Below are 27,690 nucleotides of genomic sequence, written 5' to 3' on the forward strand. Positions count from 1 at the left end.
GTCTAGGTTATCCCTTCACCCACTGGAGAGAAATACACAGACCCTGAGTTTAAGCACAGATGTCTATGATGACATCTACAGATGCTGGCTCAGTTTTGCCCTGGAACTCTGCACCAACCATGAAAGCAGCTCAGTGTGACTAGAGGCCTGAAAGAGGCAAGATGAACAATACCTGCAGCTTCTTGTGAGACTGTCAGCCTTTCAACTGCACTGAAACACACACGCGAGGTTGCCAAAGGGCTGTTCACACTCTGCCCACATCTCACATGCAGCTTACATGTGGCCTGCTTCCAAAGACAAAATCAGCATGGTAGCTTGCCCTGATGTGACTCAGCTGCTGCTCTTGTGCAAGAGCTATGCCTCAGACAGGAATATTAACTTTTGCTGCTCTGATCTGTAGGATTTAGGAAAATGGTTTGTTGGATCAGGAAGCCCTTCTACTGCTGAAACATACTGATGATTCCAGCAATATAGGGGAGAGAGATATATAAACACCAAGAGAGGACAGGGTAATCAGTATAGGCACTGAAAAGACTCAAACCAGCAGTTGCAGAGAGGAAGAAGGAGGCAGATCTAGAAAAGCCTTGCTGCAGTTGGCAGGACAAGCATAAACCTCCAAGCCAGTCACAGCAGGGGGAAGGCGTGTACATGCTGCATTTGTTTTACTGTTCTTACACCAGCTTATTCACAGGGCTCCAAAGCAGCAACATTTAACAACCCTTGCCTTGTAAAAAGACCAAGGAAAAATACTCAGTATTTAAAAAGTCCCTTTGCAATCACTGAAAGAAGAAATTCAACAATTGAGAGAATTTGATACCGTTTGTTGTAACTGGGATGATACTGTAGATTAACTTTAGTACTAGGATTAAATACAAAAGATATCCGAAAGTAAAACTTAACCAAATGGATGTGAATCCAGATGACACTTCAAGAGCTAGGGCAATTCAAGGAGAGATGCCAAGAAAAGGCTGAAATCACAGCAGACCCAAATAATGCAATTGTCATCAGAGTGTTTATCCATCTTTCCTCACACAATTTAAGCAGTACTATAGGTGATTCTTGCCACTATTAAGAATAAATTATATTTTTATCTCAGATCTCACAGTAAAACATAGCAAAATGTTTCACAGACATGTGTCTCTGAAAAAAAAAAAACTTCTATGCAGTGCAGATTTAGGATGAGAAGTGTTCATCAGCCTCAGATACAGTTCTGTCAGCCAGAAGCACCAAACAAACGTGGAAAAAAGAGACGAAGTGTGAAGAAAAAGAGAAAAAAAATACTCAAACTGGGAGGACCAGATGATAGTTATTTCAAAATCTTTAAAGTCCTGACAAATGAAATCACAAACGTAGTACCACACGTTTTGTTAGCTTTTCTTCAAACAACAAACAAGCAAAATAATCCCAAACAACAAAGTATATACACACACCCCACCTCCACCCTAAGCTAACGCCTGTATAAGGGAGATACCAACTAAGCAGAAAGCACCAAATATTGATGTAGAAATCAAGAAAGAACATCTTGCCAATACATCCAACAGGCTGACATCAACAGAATTTTATAATACAAACCAAATCTGGAACAGGTAAATAAACCCAGAAGTTGAGAAAACGGGGTAACACATAAAAAGCAAATTACTTTGCTTTTTATCATCTCCAAACAACTCATGCCTTTAATAAAGATAATCAACACTTTACACAAGACTTAGTTTGAGTGTCAGGAACAGCGTCACATTGAGCCACATGGAAATTGAGAAGCTTGAAAGAGATGAAAATTTGGCTTATATTGTCTCCTTAGCCCCTTCCTAAAGTGATAAACTGAAAAAACCTTCTGGAACTGAATGTATTGATTGGTGGAGAATGGTGTTATAACTGACCCTATTACCATATAAAACTGTGGTATGAGAAGTAGGAATTGATGGTGAAGACACAGTTACAGAATGGTAACAGAGGACAGGATACTCTATGAGAACAACAGAAACACCAAAAAATGACCATTGGTAAATCGTCATATGCTTAGTGGTTAAATCCAAGACCTTATAAAGCTGCTTTATCTGCTGTAAACATAGAAGAGAAGAAAGATGGACATTTAGTAAGCAATTGTAAAGAATGTATAAGCCAATATACAGGCCATATACAGGAAAACTATGAAAATGCAATTGCAGCATACAACAAAAGAAGAAAAGGAAAAAAACCAGCAATACATCTCATGAAATGCTAAAAACAGTAAATGCTGATTGGAAACACATTACTTAGTCCTGATTATCCTCACTAATTAAAATAAAAATTTGAAATGACATAGGTACAGAATGCATTTGCCAAAGGAGTCTCAAATGCCTTTTCTTGTAAGGAGACATTTACCAGACTGTGCTAATTAAATACAACAGCTGAAAACCTCTCTTTGGGGCAGTACTGTTTAATATCTTTAACAATGATCTGGACTAAGGGATTGAGTGCACCCTCAGAAAATTCACAGATGACGCTGAGCTGGTTGGGAGTGTTGATCTTCTGGAGGACATGGAGGACAGGAGAAACTGGTGGGCCAAAGCCAACGCTATGAGGTTCAAGAAGGCCCCACTGCCAGGTCCTGCACTTGGGTCACACCAAGCCCAGGCAGTGCTACAGGCTGGGACAGAGTGCTTGGAAAGCTGCTCAGCAAGAAAGGACCTGGGAGAGCTGGTTCACAGGTGGCTGAACGTGAGCCAGTGTGTGCTCCAAAGTGTCAGCAACAGTGTGGCCAGCAGGACCAGGGCAGTGACTGTCCTGCTATATTCGGCACTGGCACCCTCAGAAAATTCACAGATGACGCTGAGCTGGTTGGGAGTGTTGATCTTCTGGAGGACATGGAGGACAGGAGAAACTGGTGGGCCAAAGCCAACGCTATGAGGTTCAAGAAGGCCCCACTGCCAGGTCCTGCACTTGGGTCACACCAAGCCCAGGCAGTGCTACAGGCTGGGACAGAGTGCTTGGAAAGCTGCTCTGCAAGAAAGGACCTGGGAGAGCTGGTTCACAGGTGGCTGAACGTGAGCCAGTGTGTGCTCCAAAGTGTCAGCAACAGTGTGGCCAGCAGGACCAGGGCAGTGACTGTCCTGCTATATTCGGCACTGGTGAGGCCACACCCTGAATCCTGTTTCCAATTCTGGGCCCCTTAGTTCAGGGAAGAATTCGATGTGCTGGATCAAGTCCAGAGAAGGGCAATACCCCATTTTCACTACAAATTCTTTAATCTATACTCTCTGACATTTAACTGGCTTTGGAAGACCTGAAGAAGGGAAAAAAGAAAATTAAAAGCTGGACAAAAGATGATATAAAGCATATACACTCTGAGGGGCCAAGACTATATGCTTTCTTCTTTATATATCCTGCTCAAAATCTGAAGCCAATGAACAGGGTTTCCAGATGTGATGACAAATGTATCATATGAGATGCAAAGCTGATGCAGCAACAGCTGGTAGCCACAGCAATACCCCTTGACTGGGCAAACAGTTTAACTGGCTATTCCTCCCCTGGGGACCGACCTACACCAGGCTTTTCTTTGAAGTTCCGGCCAACTGACCAATCACAAGCAAAGAAGTCACAAATTGCTAATGTACCACTATTTTCTCATTCGTGAAACAGCAGCTTCTGTATTATTTTACTTACATCAAGCAAGTCAGACTGTTTTCCAAGAACCTAGCTATTAAATTGATCTGACATGTGAAAAAGCAGAAAGACCGATTATTGCCTGTAATATAAACAGTATACAGAGCAGACAGTTCATGGATTACTTTAAGTAATTTCCTTGATACAGGTTTTTAAGTAACTACTAAATGAATTCAAATATCACATAAACAGGACAAGAATTGTTACCAAACTGGGAGAGGGATTGTAAAATTACCCACATATCTTGGTAATCAACACACAGTAGAATTCCAGTTCTGTTGTAAAGCTGTAAGATTCCTCATACTAACATAAATGGAACAGAAGGGGGGAACAACACAAATACAATGAGAAAAATCAGATGCCTTAATTCAAAACACTTTTCATGGCACAAATTAGAACATGCTTTTTAAACTGTGCTTCAATTTTTTGCTCTGCAAAAATCAGTCATGTATTGATAATCAGATTGACATCTTGGTTACAGCAACTCAGATGGACTGCTGCAAGGAAAAGTTCCAAGAAAGTATGCTTCCCAAGACTGCAGTGGTGCAAAAAGAAGTAAAACTCTGTCCTTCCTTCCCAGCAGAAGATAATCCTAATGCTGTTACCACTGCACGTAATAAATCTTGTACTCTTTGACCATGAACAAGCCCATGGGAAAAATGAGATTAATGATGTGCAAAGAAAATACTACATGCCTTTTCTTATCACCACAACCTTGTCAAAATATATTTTGATCAGAACTGAGTATTTTAGAAAATATCACTTATTTTAAATTTTTACTGAAGTAGAATTTGGAAGATTCAAAACCATTTTTGCACACTATTATATGCATTTTTGTTCACTATTATATGCAACAGTAATGTGCTTTTTCCTCCAAGTACAAGCACTTTAAACCCAAGTCAAGTTTCTTTTTTTGGTGTTTAATCAGGTACCACTATGTTTTGTATAAGAACAACCTGTAAGTTCATTTACATTCACACTACTGCAACAATATGGAATCTTTATAATCTGTCATTTCTTTTGAAATGACTATTTGAGTGCAACCAAAATCAACATGCAACATGCAACCAAAATCATAGCTTCATGGAGACAGGTCTGAACTTTGTACTGCGAAGACTACTGTTTGACAAACAGGTCTGAATTTCCATCTGGTTTTGGCTTCATGTGACATGGAGATCCCGTTTAACCACTTGCAGCCACCATCTCCTTCTCCCTTTCCTATTACTCATCCTGCCCTGCTCTGGCCATGCAGTGCCAGTGCACTTGTTGAACAACTCCATGATAAATTTCATTTACTGACGTATCCAAAAAGCATCTTGGGTAAAGGCCCAGATAGTTTTCTGACAGGCACAGTTAGATTCTAGACAGATCTGACACATTCCAGAACCAGTAGCAAGAAGGTAGTTAGACTTCAACGGCCAAGACCAGGAAGAACTCAAGCCTTTCCAATGCATATAAACTCCTAAGAAACAACCTAACAGAGGCACAAACTCTTAACCTTACTAGTGGCGAGCTCAGGAAGCCTGAAATGGGCAGCTACAGATAGCCAAATCCTACTAGATCCCCCGAAAATTTACCTTTACTTCTATTTAGTAAAAACTGGCATAAAATGTGATCACCGATCATTTTATATTCAAGGTCTCAGAAATGTGTTGCTACAGTAATTTTCAGAACTTGTATCCAAGGTATCAATGAACTTCTTCATTTTAGTTTAGTAAAATTAAATTACATTGGGGTTTCATCATGACTTGAGACAGCAGAGGTTTCCGATTTACTTTTTCAGCCACCACTTCCCTTGCCTTCCAGGTTCTTATTAATCTCATCATATCCTCATCTCATACCTTTGGAGGCAAAGGTTCCCTACAACTTCAGTATTGCAGGGAATACATTCCCACAGTATGCAAAGGAGCATACGCATCTGATTCATAGAAGGGAAGTGCAAGACACTATTCACTGTCCGGCTCCTTACCCAGCACTAAAATCTGTAAGGTTTTCCGACAGAAGCTCACAAGATTTCATTGAGCATTCATTTCAGTCACAAGAATTCATTGAGCAGCCTCAACTGATGCATCAGAATTCCCTTACTTAGTCTTTACAACTTCATGAAGTCATAGTTTTATTTTCTCTCATTATTCCTCACCATGCTTTAATCAACATTAAGCCTAAAAGCTCCCACTGGATCAATTCCACTCAAATTCTCTCACTTAATACACATTCTCCTTGGCTGTGATGAACAAAACCAATTCACCTCTTCACGTTTCCCAAACAGCTAAAAGTGTGCAAAGTACTACCTGACATTAGGTCACTGTATGGTTTGTCACCAAGAAAAATTATTTCTTGGTACTTTTTATTTACAAGCAGCTTTGGATACATGACAATACTTGGCTACTCAATCCAAGACCTTTTAAAGTCATTTTAATGTAAGAAACATTGAGAAATATTAGTTTGGCTGTATCATATTGCAATCCCTAAAGTATTTTGTTATCCCAGTCTTAAATTGATTCACACAATTTTTCTGAGACACAAACTATAGTCACAATCAAATCACACATTTTAACAATGCATGTATATTCTTCTCAAATAGTGAAAAGAGTGCTCATATTTATTAGTACATTATGTTTTCATACTCACACTACTCCCCATCTCTTACACATCTATCACTTAAATGTGGTGTCACAGCATCAATTCTTTTTTTTTTTTTCAGGTGATTCAGTCCTCAGCAGTACCTAGTCTTTATTACTGGAAAGATTTGTAATGGTATTCTTTGCAATTTTCCTGCCAAAGACTAATAATTGTTTAAATATCCTAAGAAGATCCTAAAGTCACCTAAATTCTCAGAAACTTTGCTTCCACATACATCGATACATAATGAAAGGGTTTTGCAGAGGGACTAAAAAGAGACTGTTTTTTAAATGTTCTAATGATAATTTAAGACATCATCAGTTCAAAGCATTTCCTTAAGAAGACCTCCTCCCCTAGCTATAATGGCAAGTGTTATATATGGCTGGGGCAAAACCAAAAAATTCTTCAAACCTTATTCCCCACGGTGAAGGAGCTTCTATTTCCATATGAAGTTTCACAAATACTTTGCTAATAGCCTCCAGATGTGAGAGAGAGGATTCTTCATAACCAGCTCAATGCTGTGTGCTAATTAATTTCCTCTTCCAAAGAGAAGGTGGTGCTAGACAAAACAACGGCATTTGCATTTCTACTGTGAATTGACTGTAAGGATTCACTTTGAAGTGGTTATTTAAGATCAATTCTTACAACCCAATCATGTGTTAGGGTTTCACATTAAACACGCATAGAGAGCTATGCTGCCAGCAATACTGATGCTGTAAAGACTCTATCCATATCTATTTCTACACTATGGTACAGGTGCATCCCATGGTACATCCTACACTCTCCTGACTGTCAACCAGAAGCAGGATATATATATATAAAGAGCTTTTTCCTCCTTGTGTTTTACAGTAGGTTGTTCCTGGCTGAGTGCCAGACACCCACCAAAGCCTCTCTATCACTGCCCTCCACAGGACAGGGGAGAGAAAATATGACAAAGGGTTCATGAGTTGAGATATGGACAGAGAGAGGTCACTCACCCAATACTGTCACAGGCAAAACAGGCTCAAATTAAAAATACTGCATTTATTAATAAAATCAGAGCAAGATAATGAGAAGCAAAATGTTACAACCACGTTCGTTTCTATCCATCCCTCTACCTCCTCCCCCAGCAGCAGAGAGAGACAGGGAATGAGGATTATGGTCAGTTTGTCCCATGTTGCTAGTCCCATTACTCAGGAGAGGAGTTCAACCGCTCCAAAGTAGGGTCTCTCCCACGGGAGACAGTTCTCCAAGAACTCCTCCAACAGGAGTCCATCTCACAGGAAACAGCTCTCCACAAACTGCTCCAAAACAAGTCACTCTTCCACAGGGTGCAGTCCTTCGGACAGGTTGATCCAGCAAGGGTCCCCAAGGCTCACAAGTCCTGCCAACAAACCTGATCTAGCATGGGCTCCTTTCTCCATGGCTCTGCAGATCCCTCCCAGGACCCTGCTCCAGACAGGTCTCCCATGGGATCACAGCTTCATCTCAGGCTTCCACCTGCTGCAGGGTGGGACCCCTCCACAGGCTGCAGGTGGATCTCAGCATCTCCATGGTCCTCCGCAGGCTGCAGGGCCACAGCTGCTTCACCATGGTCTTTAACACAGGCTGCAGGAAAATTTCTGCACCTCTGTGGTCCTCCACGGGCTTCAGGTCACAGCTGTTTCACCATGGTCTGCACCGTAAGTTGCATGGGAATCCCAGCTCCAGGGCCTGGAACACCTTCTCTGCCACCTTCTTCACTAACCTGGGTGTCTGCAGAATTGTTCCTCTCACATATTCCCTCTCTTTCTCTGGCTTCCATCAATGCAAATAACCACCTTTTTATTAAATCTGTTACCACAGAGGCATTACCACCATTTCTATTTGGCCCAGCCTCGGCCAGCAGCACTTCCATGTTTGGAGCCATCAGGGATTGTCTCTGCCAGACAGGGAGAAAGCTTCTGGCAGCTTCTCACAAAAACCACCCCTATAGCTCGCCCCCACTACGAAAGGTTGGCCATGCAAACCCAATACATGTTTCAACACAATCAATACATGAGACAAAAAAAAAAAAATTCTTACAAGAAAAGTGTTTCTCTCAGCAATATTGTAAACTGTGGTGACCTGAGTATCTCCCAAAACAGAAAATTATGTGAACTATTTGTATGTTGATCTTTAACTGATTGCACAGTTTATTTATTTTAAAAGGAAAAAGTGACAGTAAGAGAAGAAATAAATTAGAATTTCTTTCATGCAACTGGTTGATTGATCAGCAATTGCACATAATGCCATCATACACAGTATCAGAACAATGGTACCATAGGTCAACAAGAAAATACTCTTTAGTTATGACATGAATTTTCTGGTTTGTTTAGGAGCCACATTCCACTGCACCTTAGAATTGAAAATCGGGAGCAAATCATGTGAGACCCTAGCATGACCCATATTTTGTGACAAAACTTCACAGAAGAATTTTATCTCTTGTCATCTAATGGAGTCACAGTACAACACTGTCACACTAATGACAATTATACAGAATGCAGAAACTGGGAGTTTCCATTCCCAATGTGAAAGGCTGGACAAAAATCGGAATTGTGAAACCATAAATATCTTTGATCTTTCACAATCAAAACTTATACTACAAAACAGTAACAACAAAACCAAACCCCTAACAAACCAGCACATCAAACCAGCTCCTCAGAAGGCACTGGCTGTCATGGAGAACCTCTGCCAGCAGCTGGTGACGCACCAGCTACAACACCTACCAAGTGAGATGCACTGCTGCAAAGAATTCTGATCAAACAAATTATCTTTCTGTTTTACCAGATAATTTTGCTATCTGTTGAACACTATTACCTGTATCAGAAACACAAAATGCCTAAAGACAAAGCTTTGTCTTTAGGCAGGTATCAAGCTCAAAACTAAGGCACTACAAAATGGAATTAATGCAACATGCAAGAATTTTCTTCTTGTGTGTCTGGTGGTTTCATTTTATTTTTAACTAGTCCCATCCAAACCAAAGTTTCTCAAAATTCTTAAAGCACAGGGAAAAACTGATGCAGAGTGGTTTTCTTGGCTGTAAGTCTTCATTTTTCAATAAGGAGGAAGAAAATTATTTCTAATAAATGTATGGAAACTATTCTATTTGTAGAATTCATTTAGCAAGACTAAATCATTTTACTGTGCCTATTATCAAATACCTTTAAGTAACAGACTGACTTCTGATATATGTGAAATGAATAATATTTTAAAGAAATTTTCCATTTAAAAATTGTCATTACAATGGAGCTGGAGACCAAAGGAAAAACAAAAAGCACTGATATTGCTGATATAAGGACAGAAAGTCAAATCCACAGTGCTCAGCAAAAGGATGATGCTAAAGACATAATGATTATGTGTAGGATATTCAATTTCTGAGAAATAAGCCTGCAAAACAAATATGACACATCTGTGTATGTGATTCTAACATAGGTAGCAAAGAGTAATATGAAAAGTCTTCAAGAAATTCATATTACCATTATAATTACCAATATTAAAAGTGTGGAAATATTTCAAATATATTATTTATAGAAAGCATTTTCCTAGACTTTATAGGAAAGTATTAAAAATTTTTGTTTTAATGTTTTTACTGATCATTTTATGATACTATATGTAGACTTCTCCATTTTGAGCACAGGAATAATGTGCATTTGTATGTGCAATGAAAAAGTAAAAATGAAAATGCAAGAGCAGGAGAACAACAACAAAAAAAAATCAACCAAACAAAAAAACCCAAACAAACAAACAAAAAAAACCCCACAAACCAAAACAAACAAAAAAACACCCCACAAACCAAAGCAAAACCAAAAACCAGGTTTTGTGTGTCTGTTTCATACCTATTTTTATTTGTTGCGTCTTGACACGTATACCCAACCACCAGTAACAGGATTGTTTTCACCTGTTTCTAACTTTGTTAAACATTTTAATAGCATTTTCAAGCAATATAGTAACCTTGAGCTGATTGAAAATTATCCCAAATCCAGAATATGTACTCTGTTTATAAAACCATGACTTTTTCTTACTTAATTAAAGAAAAAAAACCCCTGAATTCTTGCTGTTAGAGAGCTCTAATATACCTTTCTGGACTAGCAATATTGTTTTAGAGGATATCTCAGAGCAGTGGTGGCTTTGCTCTGATTTTCTGCAGTTATTTCAAGGTCAGGCTAATAAAGTCTTGACTTGGAATTTTTCTCTAGTATTTTGAGAACTTAAGTAACTGCCTGTTTCCATCATAAGAGTTCTGTAACTACTCTGCCTATCAGTTCCATCAAATTCCTCCCTTGCAAATAGCTTGAATATGACCGTAACTGCTGTACCTGTCCCTCAGCATTCCTCCTATGTAATCACAGTTTTATGGCTACTGATTTTGTGAAGTTTGTTTCTTACTGCATATACTGTAAGAGGCAGGCAATGTATCAGATATAAAGTGTTAATACAATACCATTTTTTAAGAACACTTTCAAAAAGTGACTGACGTTTTTTAGTAAGTTCCAATAAGGAGTGTCTTGTACTACAACTTCATTTTTGAAAAATGGAAAGCTCACTGGGGTCCTGAAAATCAGAGACCACTGCTATTTCCTTGCTCTGCTAGAAAGAGACTTCAGATAAAGACATTTTTTATTAAAGAATACACCTTATGTATTTAATGCTTAATTTATGTATTTAAACACATCATTCAAGTTCAGTCTCACAATTGATGATGCTGAATTTTGCTGAAAATAACATCTCATTAAACTAAATTGCTGAGTCAGCAACCTGCAAGTACCGAATATAATTCAAGTAGCTAGCAGCAATATCCTCATAAACAATGCCTAGAACAGGAATCACACAGAATTTCTGAAGGTCTAGCATACTTAAAAAACCCTTAAGGTATTGTAGCTCTGTGTTTGCAAAATACTTAGGCATGGCCATCCAGAAAAATCACTTATCCTCACCATGACAAAATTTGAGAAATTTCCATGCCAAAAGTATGAAACCACACAGGTTTAGAGGAGTTCTTGAGGTTATACCGTTTAAAGTACTTTAACACCTAGTTCAATACTTCATTAGAAATGTTTGTTACCCACTAAGTTTTACACTTTCTGAGTTTTTTAAACTCATTCAGTAAATTCCAGCACAACAGATGCAGTGTCTCAAGACAGCACATACTCTGCAACAGTAACTTTTGCCTTCATTTGAAAGAGCTGGATTCACCTGATTCCTTAAGATCACACAGCTGAAACAATGCACCCCAACCCAACCAGTACCCCAACCATGAACACAAATCTGTTACCCAGCGGCCCAGGATTCAGTCACTTCACAAATATCTGCATCTGTGACACAGTGTCAAAGAGAAATTTGAGAAGCTTACAAAGAATGCACAAACTTTGGCACAAAAAATTATGATAGCCCAGTACGCACAAAAAGCACCCACTTCATCAATAGTACTGCACTGAAGTGGCCCGAAGCCAAAATAACGCCTCATTTAAAAATTATCTTTGTTTCTCTGACTCAAAAATTACAGAGATTTCACTTCACTTGCTCAGCTGCAGTGATCCCAGAACAGTAGCCCACATTTCGCAATTCATCTTCATAGCAAGGAAAGAAAATTTCAGAATGCACTTTGGCCTACAAATTGTAGAGGTATGCAATGGTCTTCTACAGCTGCCAAGAATTCATTGGACATGCTAAAAATGCTGCTGGCTAAGATTTATGGTCAGGAAACAAAATCTGTCAACTACAATCTTTAGCATCTAAAACTCAAACATTAAACTGAAGCCACCTAGCACCTTAAAGAAAATGGCTGAGAACTAATATTTTACTTTGAATTTTACAGGAGAATAGTGGAGGTGGAAACAACCAGATGCTGACCAAGTAACTGATCTTGAGGAAAATGCTTCAGTATTTTTATTCCATAGTCCTAAAATACTGATACATTCATGATGAGATTAATTACAGAACTCTGTTCCAGATGTAGAGAGTAGAGCAAATAACACTAATCCAGATGGGGCTCAAATTCCTAATCAAGGAGAGAGGCCAGAAGACGTTACTCTCAGAGTCCACTACTGGCAGTTTCCCCATTGAAGGTTAAGTATTGCCTGTACTAAGGACCAAAAAGAAGTATCAAAGGGATACAATTCAGCAAAGAAAACTGCTGCCTGCTGCCCACTTGAAACCACTGCCTTGTTTTACTTTAGGCCTCTTTCTTTTGCTAGAGCCCAGACTGCTCACACATAGGGTTAAAAAATGGTAAAATCATGGGGTAACACTCAAATCAGGTAGTGGCCACCTGCACATCTTTGGCAGTGTATCTACAGTATTTGTTTTGAATTTGCCTAGGAGCTGCCTTCAGAGGTCAGAAGACAGCTGATGCTTGTGTGAGTCAGGTATTGAGAACCCAAGCAGCAGGAAAAGCGGTTTTCCATCACTGCATATTAAGCATTTTGTATCCTATGTGCTTATCACTTCTCTTGGGTGAGAAAGCATATCTCCTAGTCAGCCGTCTTAGAGAGAAGCCCAGGAAACGCAGAACATCTTTCCCCCTCATTTTCAGTATGATGGTTTTACAAGCACTCTGGTGAGGATTAAGACAGCACAAAATAACTTTAAAGTAAAATAGGTATTAGCCTCCATCCACCTTCCCATAAATGTTCCCAAATTTCTTTGTGCTGGTCAAACCTCTGAACATTTGATCTACTGGTCATGAATGGTATCAGTTACTCACAGATTTTTTTTCATATACTATCAAAGACTTGCCAGGTAATTACAGATTTTTGAATGAAGAGTCAATGTCTCCAGAATTTATATACAAACAAAAAACCTGAACTCCAGGAATCCAAATTTACTACTCAGATGTGAATATATGTAAAGCGTGTCCATGCATTCATTTCTTAAGCATTATTTTGACATTTTCTGAATAGAAGAGTACCAGTAAGGGCTTCTTTCAAAAACAATATACAATGAAACAACTAAACTCAACAAGCCACAAACCAAACAATATAAGATGAAATCAAATTATTTCAAAGTAAGGATTTGTATAATCAAAATTATCTCCATAACTTCATCCAAAAGTTTCTGGCAACATTCTCACACTATTTTCACAGAAGTTTCCATATACAAATAAATTGCTACTAGAAAAGCAGGCAAAATTCAGCTCTAAGATGAGCTCAAGTTTGGCAACTATAGATTTTTGATGCATATAACCACTAAAGAATTGCAAACTCCTTGCAAACAACTGACTCTAAGAAGAATAAACAAAATTATGTTCAAACATATTTCAACAGCAGCTAGATTTTTGTGACTCCTATCAATGAGTCCTTAATAAGTTCTGCACAACTCTCAGGTCCTGAAGTGTAAAAAATATTACTTAAATGAGTTAAAGAAGAGTTCTTACTTTCTATGAATAATTCGGAAAGCGCTTCGCATGCCAGAGTAAACTTGGAGTTTATTCCTGCTACAAGCCCTGTGGAGTGTTAATAACAGGCTTTGATATGACAGACACACAAAAAGAAGATTCTACTACTTGCATTTTATCAGTTCATGCTTGGGGGGGAAAGCTATTTATGGTACCTATCTGCTGGGCAGTACAATTTTTTCCTGCATTATGTGATTATCTGGAAATAAAAGATTCATCTCTGTCTACGTGTAGGTATGCATGCAGTAACTCCCCTACAGACTGACACATCCTGGAAGTTAGCACAAGTCTTTGTTTAAAGAACAACTACAGCAGGCATTAGGAAGGGAAAAAACATTAAGAATCAGAGCCAGGACGAAGACAAATCTGTTTGCAAGCTCTGGCCTGTACCGCCTACTCTAGTTCAACTCACAGCACAAGACTCGGTAGTTTGGACTACAGAACAGGAGAAGACCAGTCTAAACATCACAGACTGCATCTCATAACCATAATACTGGTACAGAACTGAGAGCCATCATGCTTAGGGAGGACTGAAAAAACTGAAACCTCAAATTACACCTTTTGTACAAATAGGACAGACAACAACAGAGAAAACCAACAATCCTAGAGAAAGAAGAGGTGTTATCTAAGTATTTCTCTCTACTATTACTACACCAATTCTGAATTCAAATATAAAATCAAATAATGTTGAAAGCAATTATGTATTAAGATGAATGGTATTTACTACTGCAGTTACTCAGCTAAACATCATAAAATTCATCGTGGATTTCCCAACATTCATGCTTGTTCAAAATTACTGGTGCCAGCAAAATCCACACATTTGTGTATAAACACAGCACTGATCTCAATTATTTGTAACCAGAGAATATTCCCCTCTGTTTTTTCAGACATGGAAGGCCAGTACATTATCCACTGCACCAAGATTTGCAGCTCCCTGAAACAAGGGACACACTTCATTTTGTTTACAGATACTGCCTCACAAATAGAGGGGGTGGAGGGGTGTTTGTAGAATTTCTTAGGGTGTAGTTTCATGGCTGTGTGAGTCAACCCAAATCTGCCAGATCTGTCCCTATATTATGCCAGCACTAAGTGGCAGATAAGTGACACTACTGAAAAATCCCATTTTCTGCCCAGGTTTCTTTTCAGATATATCTGCTTCCTGAACCAGCTCATTACATGGCTGTAAAAATGACAGGGGAGGGCGAGATTACTTCAGCCCAATCTCAGGGTGCAGTTTAATGACTTAGAAGTTTATTTAGTAGGGTCAAACTCAATGAACGCAGTGTCCCAAATTCAGCTGTCACTGCAAGTAATAGTTCACCCCAGTATTATCACAGAGCTTCTGTGAAAGCAAGGAGTGGGTAGTAGGTGACTGCACAAGTCACACTAATCCAAACGAAAACTTACCTGGAAAAACTGCTTTTGAATTGGATCAATTCTACAATCCAGTACCCTGCAAGCCACAGATACACCTGGACAGGCATGGGGAAATACAAGCAGCAAGAGTATTTAACTGGCTCAAAGCACTGGCTTTGGTGTTTGTGCTTCCATACACCACGGTTTGATTCAAGGCAATCCTCCACCTACTGGTGTAGCAACTGCACCATTTCCAACACCAGTTTTCCCCTCTTTCCCTACAGTCACTATGTGCCTCTATTTTCTACTTTTTCTCCTCTCACTCTTCACAAACTTGATTTGTTTCTATGACTTTAGGAGCACTGGTGACTCAAATAAAGGAAAATTACTTTGAACCATTATTCTTCCTGAACAGCAGTGGCAGCAACAGTGAAAATGAGCAACTGTTTCTTCAGTAGCAGCATCACACTAAAAGTACTCAAAAGTACTCATGTACAGCAGTGCCAGGATGACAAGCTTCCAGAACACAATTCTAGCAGTCTATAAAGAGAACTAGCCTTTTTTAATTATTTATTTTAAAGATAAACTAAATTGATTTAGACTATGTTAGTATACCCACTATGCAGGTCAGCTCAGATCATTAAACTGACTTGCAATACTCTACAAAACAAACCTGTCATTACTTACTCCTCCATGTTCTTACATTCCTGATGAAATTATTTTTGCCCACAACTTGGTTTTTGAGCAGAATATTGACAAAGATGATGAAAAATTGTGGGAAAACTCTCAATGAATCTTCTAATAACACCAACAACTAATATTGTCCTTATTTATAACATTTTGAGGTTAGTTTTAAAACTAATTTTCTGGGGACGCCGCATGATGCCAGGCTTTCAAAGAAGTGTTGAGAAACATCAATTCAGATTCTGTACAGAAACAAACACATGACAGCCCTCGTACAGACTGAGGTTGGAGTAACTCTGAGGAGTCTCAAGACAGTGTGAATTAGGGCACAGCTCCACAGTATGACCTCTCAGGAGGCAGAGCTTGTGAGATAGAATCCCTCAAGGCATTTCTCAAACCAGCTCTACTGCTAAACAAAAATCTAATGGTGAACTCCATCCTCACAGACACACACAGGTATCAGAAACCAGTTTTAGCATCAAACATGGAGTGACACACAGAGCTCCAATTCCAGGATGAGTATTCTTTAATCTACGTAGCATATCTAACTCAGACCAGAATGCTCCAATTTGCACAAGAACCTAAACTAAGAACAGTATCTAAAAATGTCAAAGTGAAACAAAATTAAATGGCATCTTTTTAATCTGTAATCTGATTGAAGGTGATTTAACCTTTAAAGGGAAACATGGGCTAGGGCTGAGAGACCGTAACTTTGGAAAACATTACACACCACCCCCGCTTTCCCAGCTGAAATTTAGAAACACAGACACTAACTTGGTTTTTACTCCCATTTCAAAGTGATTTTTTAAATGGCTTATTAAGTTTTCTACTGACCTACTTCCAGTTCTATTAATGTGTATATATTCTACAAAGATACAGTTTTTGTATTTGGTGAACCCTCCATTTCCTAAAGCAAAATTCTCATGGTTTTACAGCAGTCTAGACTACCAGTTTCAAAAGGAACAAAGCTGAAATCTTATTTCCAGATTTCCCAATTTCCTTTCAGCTACAGTTATGCCTACTTTCATATTCTACATACATTTTCTAAGAAAAAAATATTACTAACAAGTCACAAAGACCTACTAGACCTTCATTTAGTGACTTCACATGAGCAGAAATAGTACTTCTTGCCACTGATATTTTACTGGTAATAGCAGAGGAAGGAGCTTTTGAGATGGATTAGAATTTTTCAGGAGTAATGACACATGCCAACTACATTTATAAAGGATGACTGAATTAGGCATTTAAATAAACATGCATTTTCAAGGAAAAAAGCTTTAAAACTGCCTTGCATTCTTCATTTGCCTTCTAGGTGAATGAGTGTTAACTCTGCAGCAGCTCATTGATGAGAAAGAAACGCCTGTTAAAACCCACACATATAGGGCCACTTTTTCCACCTCTCACAGATCACTGAGTTGTTTTCAACCATGACAACAAAGTACTGAGTTTACCTGCTTTATTTTTACTACTGCAACAGCTTAAACTTCCTTTCACATACTCCATAATACATTCTGCCATTGTGTAAACAAAGCAGGAAAATTTCTGAATTACTTCTCTTCACAAAGTTTCTAAAAGAAAATTTTTTTCTTTTATGACTGACAAGAATAAGGCCCAGAGAAAAGCCCTGCAGTCAGAGTTAAGTGAGTATCAGGTTTTACTCTATTAAATCACAAGAAAATAACAATTTTTATATTCTGCAGAATTTACTTTCAAGGAATTCCCTACTAAATTACGAATAGTTTGATTAAATTTCAGTAATGAGTTTATTACAGAGAATCATTGCTGCATTTGGATAATTAAGTACATGCACATATTTTCAAATGGTACCAGAAAAAAAGCACACTTAAAACACAAAATTATATTAAAATAACAGGATTTACTATACTTTGACTACCCTATGGACCAAAAGACAGAGTAAAAATTTTAAGGTGAAATATGCAACATTGTTCCTTACACTGAATTTGTAACAGAAGTCAATTAGCTTACTTTTTTTCAAGGAACAACTTATTATAACCAATTTCTTTTCATATCCACATCACTACTGGCATAATTTGTAACATTCATATCGCAAAACTTCTTCATATTAAGCACTTCCTAAGTTTTAACAATAGTTTCAGTGCACACATTCTCCTTCAGCACTTGTACCATAACCCTGACTCTAAGTAGCCAGAAAAACTCAAAAAAAGGTAATTGCATAAAAAACTACTATACAAAACATCAATTAAAGAACTTACTGTTTGGCTTTTAAGATTTTAAACGACTTCTGAGTGATTTGGGTTTTGCTGGGTTTTTAGATTAGCTTTTTTTATTACTGCTTTATCCTTTCAGTGACACCATACTGTACAAGCAATTTTCATCAAGCTGATCACAGAATACAAGTCTCATATTCAGTTGTTAAAAACAATCACTTTTAAGTTTAAAAACTTGTAATACTTTTGAATACCATGAACCACCCACCACCAGTTTGTGGGCAAAGAGAGTATTAAAAAGTTTTTGTGCTTTATTTTCCTTGTTTATCTCCTGTACTGCAGCTATTTGAAACTGATTTCATCACAAGCAGCAAAATTGCCACTGGCTGGTTTCTAATAGACTTCTTCCCCACCACTCTCCTCTCAGGGAGCTGCTGCATCCCTTGCCTTACTCTCACCCTCCTGCATTACCTGCCCGCTTTCCTTTGGGTGCCCTGTTCAGAAAGCTGCAGAGGGGTCAGCAGATCCCCTAAAACATTTGAAACACCCATGAAATAATTAGCTGAATTTAATCCAGCTAGCACATGGGCTGCTGCCTTTTGAAATGTTTAGCAGTGCTGGTCCATGTTTCCTTGTGTAAACAAAATTTGGATGTCTCTATTCTGTTCAGCAACAGTTAGACAAGTGTTCCATCTCTGAAACCTCTGTCCAACTGCCAGCAAGTTTTGAACTAATGAAACTTGAGCGAAGATCAGTAACTAATAAATTAGACTTATTTCATTAGACAAGCGAGGTAAAAACATTTTCCCAGGCAAAGCTCTATCACATATACAAAGTAAACTGAGACACACAAATGTTTCCCTCCAGTTTTTGAGAGACTGATTTTTGGGTACTTAAAACAACAGTAATAAGATTTCCATAATAAGCACAAGTTTAGAGCTGGTCTTTCAATGGGCTTTCACACTAGATGCACAGATAAAAACAGTTTTAACATCAGTAAGTTACATAGTATTTTAAAAATATTGTAAAACTGCAGATGGTAAGCTATGTTCTCATGGTCAATCAGGCTATTTCCACAGAGAGCCATAAGAAAGAAACAATGATTGCAGAGGAATGGAAATTCTTTAATGACTGCAAGCAAATTCTAATACTGCTAACTACTAATCTAGCTACTTTATTTTTAAGCATGTGCATTTTTCAGGTGCTGTAGACACCAAAGAATAGAGTTCTGGCAAACTCCAGAAATATAAGACTACTCCAAAATCCTTTTTAAAAAATGTTCTTCCTCCTTCTCTTTCATCTTCAATATCTGTTCAAAAATTACTGGTAAATAGAAAAGACATATCTCTTTAATGCTTATGAATGTATTTTGCCAGTACAAAACCTTTTCTCTGTTTCAGTAGTTTGGAAAGTTTTGATAAATCTCACGGAGAGAGATGTCATAATTTCTAGCATTAGAAACTGAAGACACAAGGCCTAAAATGCTAATAACTACCAAACTGTATTCCAGCAAAACGTGACAGGTTGTACTCATGGAAGACAATAGAGTACCATTAAGATCAGGTAATACAACTGAACAACTAGAAAGAAACAGGAACTCACTTGAGAGTAAGACACTAAAATAGCTGATCAGCCTTCACAGTAAATTTGAAAGCATTTTTCCCCTGCTGGAAAAGTGATCCTAACACTGAAGCTCTGACACCTCCATCAGCTAAGTATGTACCTTCAGTCTCACACAAGTAAAATGTAAGTTTAGAATATCCCCATGCTATCCAGGTACCAGAAAGTTTTCTATCTTCAATCCTGAGCAGCAATTACATTGTGCAAATTTTATCTTTGCTTCTCCTTAGCAGTATTTCGTCATGCTAAGAGATCTTTACAACAGCCAAATTCTGATGTCAGCAGAGCAGCAGGAATACAGTTCATTCGTTTACTGCAGCTGCAAAGCCAGCAAAACACCCATTGCTTTGAGTTACACCAATAATAAGCATGTGTTTTAGATTTCTAGGTAACAATGGTGATTTACAAGATATTGGAGTCTGGGAAAAAAACCCTCAGATATAAACAATGTTTAACATAGACTGGGGACTACAGAAAAATTTGGTTTCTTTAACTACCAAAATGGCTAAACGGCTACAGTATATACTGTGAACCAAAGATCTGCTGATTATTTTGTCTGTTGTTTTTCTTTATCATAGCAGAAGATGCACATTGACATTAAGCAGACAAAATAGTATGAGCTGATTCAAGTAGACAAGGTAGACAAATAACCACATATATATGTCTGATTTCCCTTTTTATCAATCATCTCCATATTAATGTCTGCAAGCCCAGGGCTAGTTTTTCTTTCACTTCATATCACTGGTAAGAGAATAACACTTCCTTTATGAGTCTTTGACCACAGCTGAAGCTCCTGCTGTTCTGCAAACTTAGGCATACAAACTCCTCATACGAATCCAGTATGTCACAGATTTTTTTTATCCAAACTTTATTTAAAATATTTCAATTCACAAAAAGTCTCCCACATTGTACCATAAAAATACATACTGACTTGCATATCCACCTAAAGTGATTTATATGACTAAATCATGTCACTTATACTGAAGACAACATCAGTAGAGCTCTGGTCTGCCACAGGCTTCCAGTATGCCCCTAAGTAATATTTAGCATTCAATATTTCTTTTAATTTTAGAAGAGGGGGACAAACTCAGAAATTTGTAATTTATTATTATCACAACAACTCTTATCATCTCTTTTCCAAGGTAAATAATCCTGTACTTCTCAAAGACTTCTAGTCAGTCTTTGTAATTGTAATGTTAATATAGTACTTGTTAAGTGATTACACACACACAAAAGGAAAACACCACAATCAAAATCCTGAAGCCATAACTTGGTTCCACTCACATTAAAAAACTTGTTCTGGAGTTAATCAAGGTTATTTGGTAGAGAAATATTGCTCAAAGACCACCTTTCTTATTTATCAAACATGAATACTGTAAGTGAAGGAAAATACTTGAAGAAAATGAGTATTCTATACCACATTTCGAAATGGTAAAGTCTGAAGATTTACATGCCAGCCTCCCACCTATTACAAAGTTTCTATATAATGCCTGTAAAACAACCTGTAACACAGTTTTCACAGAAAACATTAGTCATTTTCTGGGTTTTTTTGGAGAGATGATAAGGCCTGATTTAGAGAAGCCCTGGGCACTCAGAAATGTAGCTGAAATCAAAGAAACTTTCAGTCTGAACATATAAAGTGCAACAGAATGCACTTCACTTCAGAAGTCACAATTTAGAAATACCAAATCAGACATAAGAAGTCAGCTTGTCTTTCTGGTATTAGGGTTTGGTTTTTTCCTTTTCAGTAACTCTTCAGTTTATTTAACTGTGATTAACATCATGCCTCACAAACCTCAAGCATTAGCATAAGATTAAAAATTCTTTGAAGTTTATAGTAGAATAAATAAGGGCACAAAGACTTCTGAACTAGTCTGTCCATTTCATTGGTCAGACATCAGAAGTTATCATTTCTAATTCAGCTACCTTTGGGGTTCCCCCCCCTTCAAATGGGGGCTTTTTTCCCTTTCACATTTATCTTAGTGTTGCTGGGAAACCATTAAAATAATATTGTACATGTGAAATTGCCATTAATTACTGATGCACTTGTAACAAAACAAAATTATCAGACACAAAAATAAAAGGTGTCATCACCAATCAGTTTGAAATTCAGTAACATCTGGGTGAACTTGGTAAGCCCACATGGTCTGTTCCTCTAAGGACTGGCAAAACTGGGACATTTGCAAATTTGCAAAGCAATTGGTTAATATGCCATTTGGAAAAAAAAATCAGAACACAATTTCTTCTTCTCTGACTAGTGGCCTGTCCTAGTTAATGAAAAACTTGATTGTTACAAGACTCAAACTAATTAAAAAGATTAAACTACGAGCAAAATCAAATTAAAAATTTGGCTTTAGGCTTATGTGGCTAGCAATAGCTCAAGAACATTGCAACTGCAGTCTGCAGTTAAATACAATTAATGAAAGTTTAAAATTATTAGAATAATTAACTGTGGATCATTTCTGTAACCTGGCCGTATGACCTCCACAAAATTACTCATAATTCTTAAATACAAGCATGTAAATACATGCAAGTCACCCATGTCATCCAAGACTTGCCAGCAAAGAACATTTATTAGTTAATATACTATCCAACCCACTTACTATGTATATATACCTTTTTCTCTCAAACATACAAAATTCTTGTGGGTGACGCAACAAATTTCTTCTACCAGATGACATTTTAATTTGTATTTTTTAGTATAGTTTAATAGAACTATCTAGGTAAAATCCAGGTCAGATCAAAGGTCCATCTAACTACAAAACCTCGGAGAGCAGCCATTAACTTATGCAGAAATATCAGGTTTAGTTGAGAGTAACTTTTTTCCTGTCACGTAACTACAGCCTTTTCCAAAACATCTAAGTAGCATCAAGCAACCTTTCACAATTTTACCATGATGTAACAGATGCCTAAAACTACCTGTGCACGATATGATAAATTGTTAGCATCACCTATTTCTAGTGGTACTGAAACACAACAGGCCAAAGGGGCCAACACCTGATAACCAGAGGAACACGCAGAAAGACAATGGAAAGGAGGAGAGGGAGGGTGCTTGTTTCATTCTCCCATAAACACTTATAATAACTAAGAAATGCCAAGGGACAAGATAGGCAAGACTTCAAGGCACACCTGGAGTGCTAACTTCCCCAGATGATCACAAGCTAGGCCTTGCGGTGGGCATGCCAGGAGGAGAATTGGAGAGAAGTTGAAAGGGTGTGGGGGGCATTGAAATCAAATGCAACTTTCACAGCAAATGCCTTGCCTAACTGTCACCATGGAAAAAAGAACAAGACTATTGGACTGACTGAAAAACAAAAGGACACTCATTCCCCCAAAAAATCCAAACCCCAACAAAACAAAAACCAGAATCCAACCCAGCCATGATAAAGAACTATATCTCCCTCACTACAGTCTAACTATAAAATTTAATTTCACAGAAACATATTTAAACGCTGCCTTTAACCTGTGATTAAAATATCCACGCTGAAATAACTTTATCGCTTCTTTTCCTTTGAAAAGTTTCAGAAACTTTTTTTTACTTGTGTATATTTAGTGCCTGATTAAATGTGCATTTTACAAATTTCATGAATTTGTGTTTACACTGATATCTCAAGGTAAAAGAAAATGCTGCACTGTAAGTATTTTCTTTTTGTTTACAGACTTGTCTTACTCTTTACCAGACAGTTTTTAGTACAAAGCTTTATCTGAACTCACCATCATGCATTCTTTCTTTTACATTAAAAACTCTAGCAGACATGATGGTTTTCCAGAAACAATGCAAATGTCCCCCATCCCTATCTCAAAAGAAAACATTTGCTAATTTTCACATTCAAATAAACTCTGAGGCTCCTTCAATACTCTAAGGTAGGACTGCCAAAAAAAGAAGTTGGCTTTGTCCTGTGCCAGCCCAAGTATTTGTGAGTTTTCCTGATAAATTACACAAGAAAAGGGTTCAGGTTAAAATTAACTTAGTTGGAGAGGGGTGGGTGTTCTGTTGTTGGCTGGTTGAAGTTTTTTTGCCCTGCTAAGTTTTAACCCGGTCAACCCTTCCATTTTGGTGTGCAGCAAAACAAAAAGCTTGTAAAGAAGGTACAGAACAGAGGTTGGGACAAGCACTTGAGTGCCCCACATATTTTGGTGGCAGTTCTGGCTTTGATTTTCTCAGTGACTGACATAAACAGCCCATGTAGGCAGTCTCTATGCATTTTGGATTGATGGGGCTATTTGTAATGTATCTGACAATTAAGTACACTACTTAATCTTAATCATAATGACTAAAAATGCTTTATATCAATGACGTTTTATTATTCTCTTGTGATCAAAGTTGTATCTGAGATTTAACAGTTTACTGACAACAATATACAAGTCTACAGTTTAACACAGCAGTAAAATACAGTCAATTTTGAAAAAAATTAAATAGTCATAAAGAAGCTCTGCAGCAAAGCAGATGCCAAGATTCTAAAACTTCTTTCAACCCCCAACTATCTTATGGAAAGAAATATAATATTGCTAACACAATTGCTCTCAAGTTTTATTTAGGTTCTGGTTTGATCTTGGAACTGAAGGAGGGCTTCTTGGGTGCCTTAAAATTGTTTGCTTTCCCCTTCTATCACTTGGTTATGTCAAAGTTACCATCCCTCTTCATAAGCCCTACGCAAATTGCCAAGCATCTGACTGGCAGCTCTAAAATCAATCCCTATATAACTTGAACATCTGCCCTGTAAAGAGAAAGACTGACCTAAAAGAAAACTGTTTTGTAGTCAAAAGTACAGTAAACCTCAACACTCTGCTACGTGCTAGCTGCCTAGTTTGATTAAACTTGATTGGATCTATTGAATGGACACTTTACCCCATCCACAGCACACCAGTTAAAATCACTTCCTCAACAGCTGAAACTATACATCACATACTAAGAAGGCACCAAACCATCAATGCAATCTAACACTCCAGAAACTACCTTTGACTCCATTAAGCACCTGAACTTGTGTTTCATTTGCCATACATATGCAATCCTGAGGCATTTCCTTTCTACATCCCTCAAAAGACGCATGTTCATTTTAAAATTCTCAATGTTTTCATTTTCAGGACAATGATAATGTTATCATACAGACATGTCAAAACACTTTGAAAGTATCTGGCCTACATTTTATTACCCACAACCCCAAGCAGAAGGAGGGAATGGATATAAAAACATTCTTTTTGAAGTCCTTGGCACAAAAGCTGCTGCTCAGGCACTCTGGGACAGGTGCCCAGAAGTCTCAAGTTCCAATAATAAGAAAAGCTTTCATTAGAAGAGGTCTGGACACAAAAATACAGATACGATACCAGAAAACTTGCTAATAAGGACACAAATTTGTAAGCAGTTAAGTTGACCATGACTTTCAACAAGCTAAAAGAACAAAAATTTGCAGGAACTGATTCACATCCTGGTGGCCAAAACTCTAAGTTGCACATTTTCTGTAAGAAACACCTTCTGTAAGAGCATCTTTGGCTGATGCATGGCCAAGAAGACAAAAAATCTACAGTTTCAAGAACTGATTCATGCCTGAGTTGGTACATTCTGTTGAAGTTGGCTTTTATCATTAAGTCACATTTAAAGTTCTGGAAAGTTATCTTTTGAAGAAAACTTGAAGAAATTTAACAAAACTTTTACAAGCATTTCTATCCCAAGCACAGCATCATCATAATAGTCCACATACCAAAATTAATTTGCTTTTGTAAATTGATATAAAGAAGCTCAGACTTCATAAAGAACATACGCATTACACAAATGCATAAAGAAAAACATACTTGTTGGTTTAGTTCTAGAACGTACAGTACTTCCCATTTTCTTGATGCTTCAGTAAAGCCCACACCTGACAAAAAAATTCTTTTGACTCAGATTAAACAGTGCCAATACAGTAAGAAAATTCTTTGTCTGTCATTTCAGACAGAAAAATAATGTTAGTAGGTGCAGTAGCAAAGTTTATTTCTATTTGAAGTTACTCTCAAATTTTTTGGCTGTCTGAATTCTGTAACAATAATTCGTTAAAACACAACAGGAAAAAAGTCTGCCCTTAGCCTGGAAATTATGTGCAATACACACACACGTGAATGCAGTAAAAGATGTATACATGATTTTCAAGTTCCATTATTCCTATTATATAGGAACGACATAGTTCCCCATTGCAGGTCCACCAACTGGGACAAAATAAAATACCTGTTTCAAGGATCAGCTCAAAACTGCATTCCTCTGCATTCCACAGACTTTAATATGAGGTATCTGTCTCAACAGTCACAACTCTAGTATCTTCTCCTGTAACTGGCAATATTCCACTGCACTTTTGAAAATACTAGGCCAAACCTGCCCATTCAATAATTTTCAAAACTGTAAATGCACAACAAGGCTCATTTTCGAAAAAAAACACTGACAGGTGCCTTGCTGCTTGAAAAACAAAGCACAAAGCCTACGTTCTCCTCACATTTATAGCTAAGAAAACTTTTCAATGTACCTACTGACCAGCCCAGACAATGATTTCTATTTTTCAGTCTTTGTGGAGTCACTGCTGTCATAGGAAACAGATCGTCAGATTTAGAATATTTCCCATCTCTAAAAATTATTACTCCACCCTGGGCACAGGACCAAATCCTAGGTTACAAAAACCTTTGGTCCAAAGACCATGGTGTTAACAAACGAGCTGTGTCAATATTTGATCAATGCTGAACCTAATTCTCTATTTTCAGAAAGGATTTAAGAAATAATCCTACTGTATCACAGTAGCATTTAATTTTTTTTCCAGTGGAAGAAGGGATTAATAAAATAAAAAAGAGGCAAGACTCGCACTCCCCCAGGATGCTGTCAAATAAGCAGAGAAGATGCTTTTCTAACAATCCCTTTTCCTAAAGAAAATGTAGCAATTTTGTTAATTATACTAAATAGGAAAAAACCAGTATGTATTACACTAAGTTAAAAAATCTGAGGCAGGTTTTACATCTGAAACTACTTCAAAATTCCATCCATAAAAACCAAATATTAAGCTTTGTTTTTTGCAAACACTGATCTTTTCAATCAAAAATACTCTTACGTAGGCTTGTTTCCTCCGCTCAACTATACTTTCTTCAAATGCTGGAACCCAAAACACACCTAGCTTGCCAAAAAATTTTGCTAGTATATCCTGTAATTATTACTTATGATTCCACTTCAGACCTCTCCTCTAAACTGTGGATATGTTTCATGTACAAATTAGCAGTTAATGTACCAACTCCAGCATTGAGAGAACTCACAAGAGAACAGTAATGAATTACAAAAAATGGGAAAAATGGATCCTCCACTTTCAAGGAAAAACAATGAAGTCATATGCCCTTAAAAGTCTGCAGGCAGGAAGGACAACAAAACTCTGGCAGTTCTCCATTCCAGGGATAAAATGTTTACCTTAACAAGTAAAAGTTGCAGGGAGGGGGTGGTGGTCGGAAGTGCTCACCTTTAACCGTTTAACCACCTCATCGTTGGTAATTTTGTCCGTAATCTCCTTCACTCCAGGAGGATAGTAGATGATTTTACCGTCGGCAGCAGGTTTTGGTTGGGTAGCAGGGAAGTCCATCCTGGCGCTGCTGGTTATAAACTTTCCTTCTCCACAGTCCTCTACCGGCCTCTATCGGTCAGAAAACAAAAGTTCAGCAGAATAGAAACGACTTTCTAACCCTCTTTTTCCATTCCTCACCCTCAATTCGCTGAAGGCCCCGGCTATCGCCCCGCCGGCCGCGCCCCCCAGCGCTGCCCCCGCCGCATCCCGGCGGGAGCGAGGCCCGGCCCGCCGCCGCTCCCCGCGACTCGGGCCTCTCCGCTCCCCTCCGGCGCCTCCTTTCATTGCGGGGCTGCTCCAGCCCAACACTGTTAGTTCGCAGCCGACGGTTTTACAATGAAATTTGGGGCCCAATCGAGGGATACCCCGCGGCCAAGGGCCCCTTACGGCCCGAGGGGTGGGCCGGGGACGCCGTTCCGGCCCCAGGGGGTGCTTCAGAGCCGGCACACCGGCCCCGGAGCCGGGAGACGAGGCCTAAACAGTTAGGCCTCAAAACTATCGGGAGGCAGAGAAGCCAACAGGAGAGGGGGAGGGAGGGAGGAAGGGAGGGAGGCGGCGGCGAGCGCAAACAAAACCCCCCCGCGACCCCCCCATTCCCTCAGAGCCCCCCAGCCGCCCTCCC

The 27,690-nt window shown here is 38.3% G+C and overlaps 1 protein-coding gene across 2 annotated transcripts in view; it reads right to left on the bottom strand.

The window, feature by feature from the left end:
* Window positions 1–27,690, bottom strand: part of PDS5A (PDS5 cohesin associated factor A) — a 78,160-nt gene that overhangs the window by 50,053 nt on the left and 417 nt on the right. For both annotated transcript variants that reach the window (XM_041470425.1, XM_041470501.1), the window contains exon 2: window positions 26,967–27,137. In XM_041470425.1, the coding sequence (XP_041326359.1) occupies window positions 26,967–27,137 (171 nt within the window). The remainder of the gene's footprint in view (window positions 1–26,966; window positions 27,138–27,690) is intronic.

The sequence above is a fragment of the Pyrgilauda ruficollis genome, unplaced genomic scaffold (genome assembly GCF_017590135.1).
Source record: "Pyrgilauda ruficollis isolate IOZ18807 unplaced genomic scaffold, ASM1759013v1 scaffold1, whole genome shotgun sequence".
Lineage (NCBI taxonomy): Eukaryota > Metazoa > Chordata > Aves > Passeriformes > Passeridae > Pyrgilauda > Pyrgilauda ruficollis.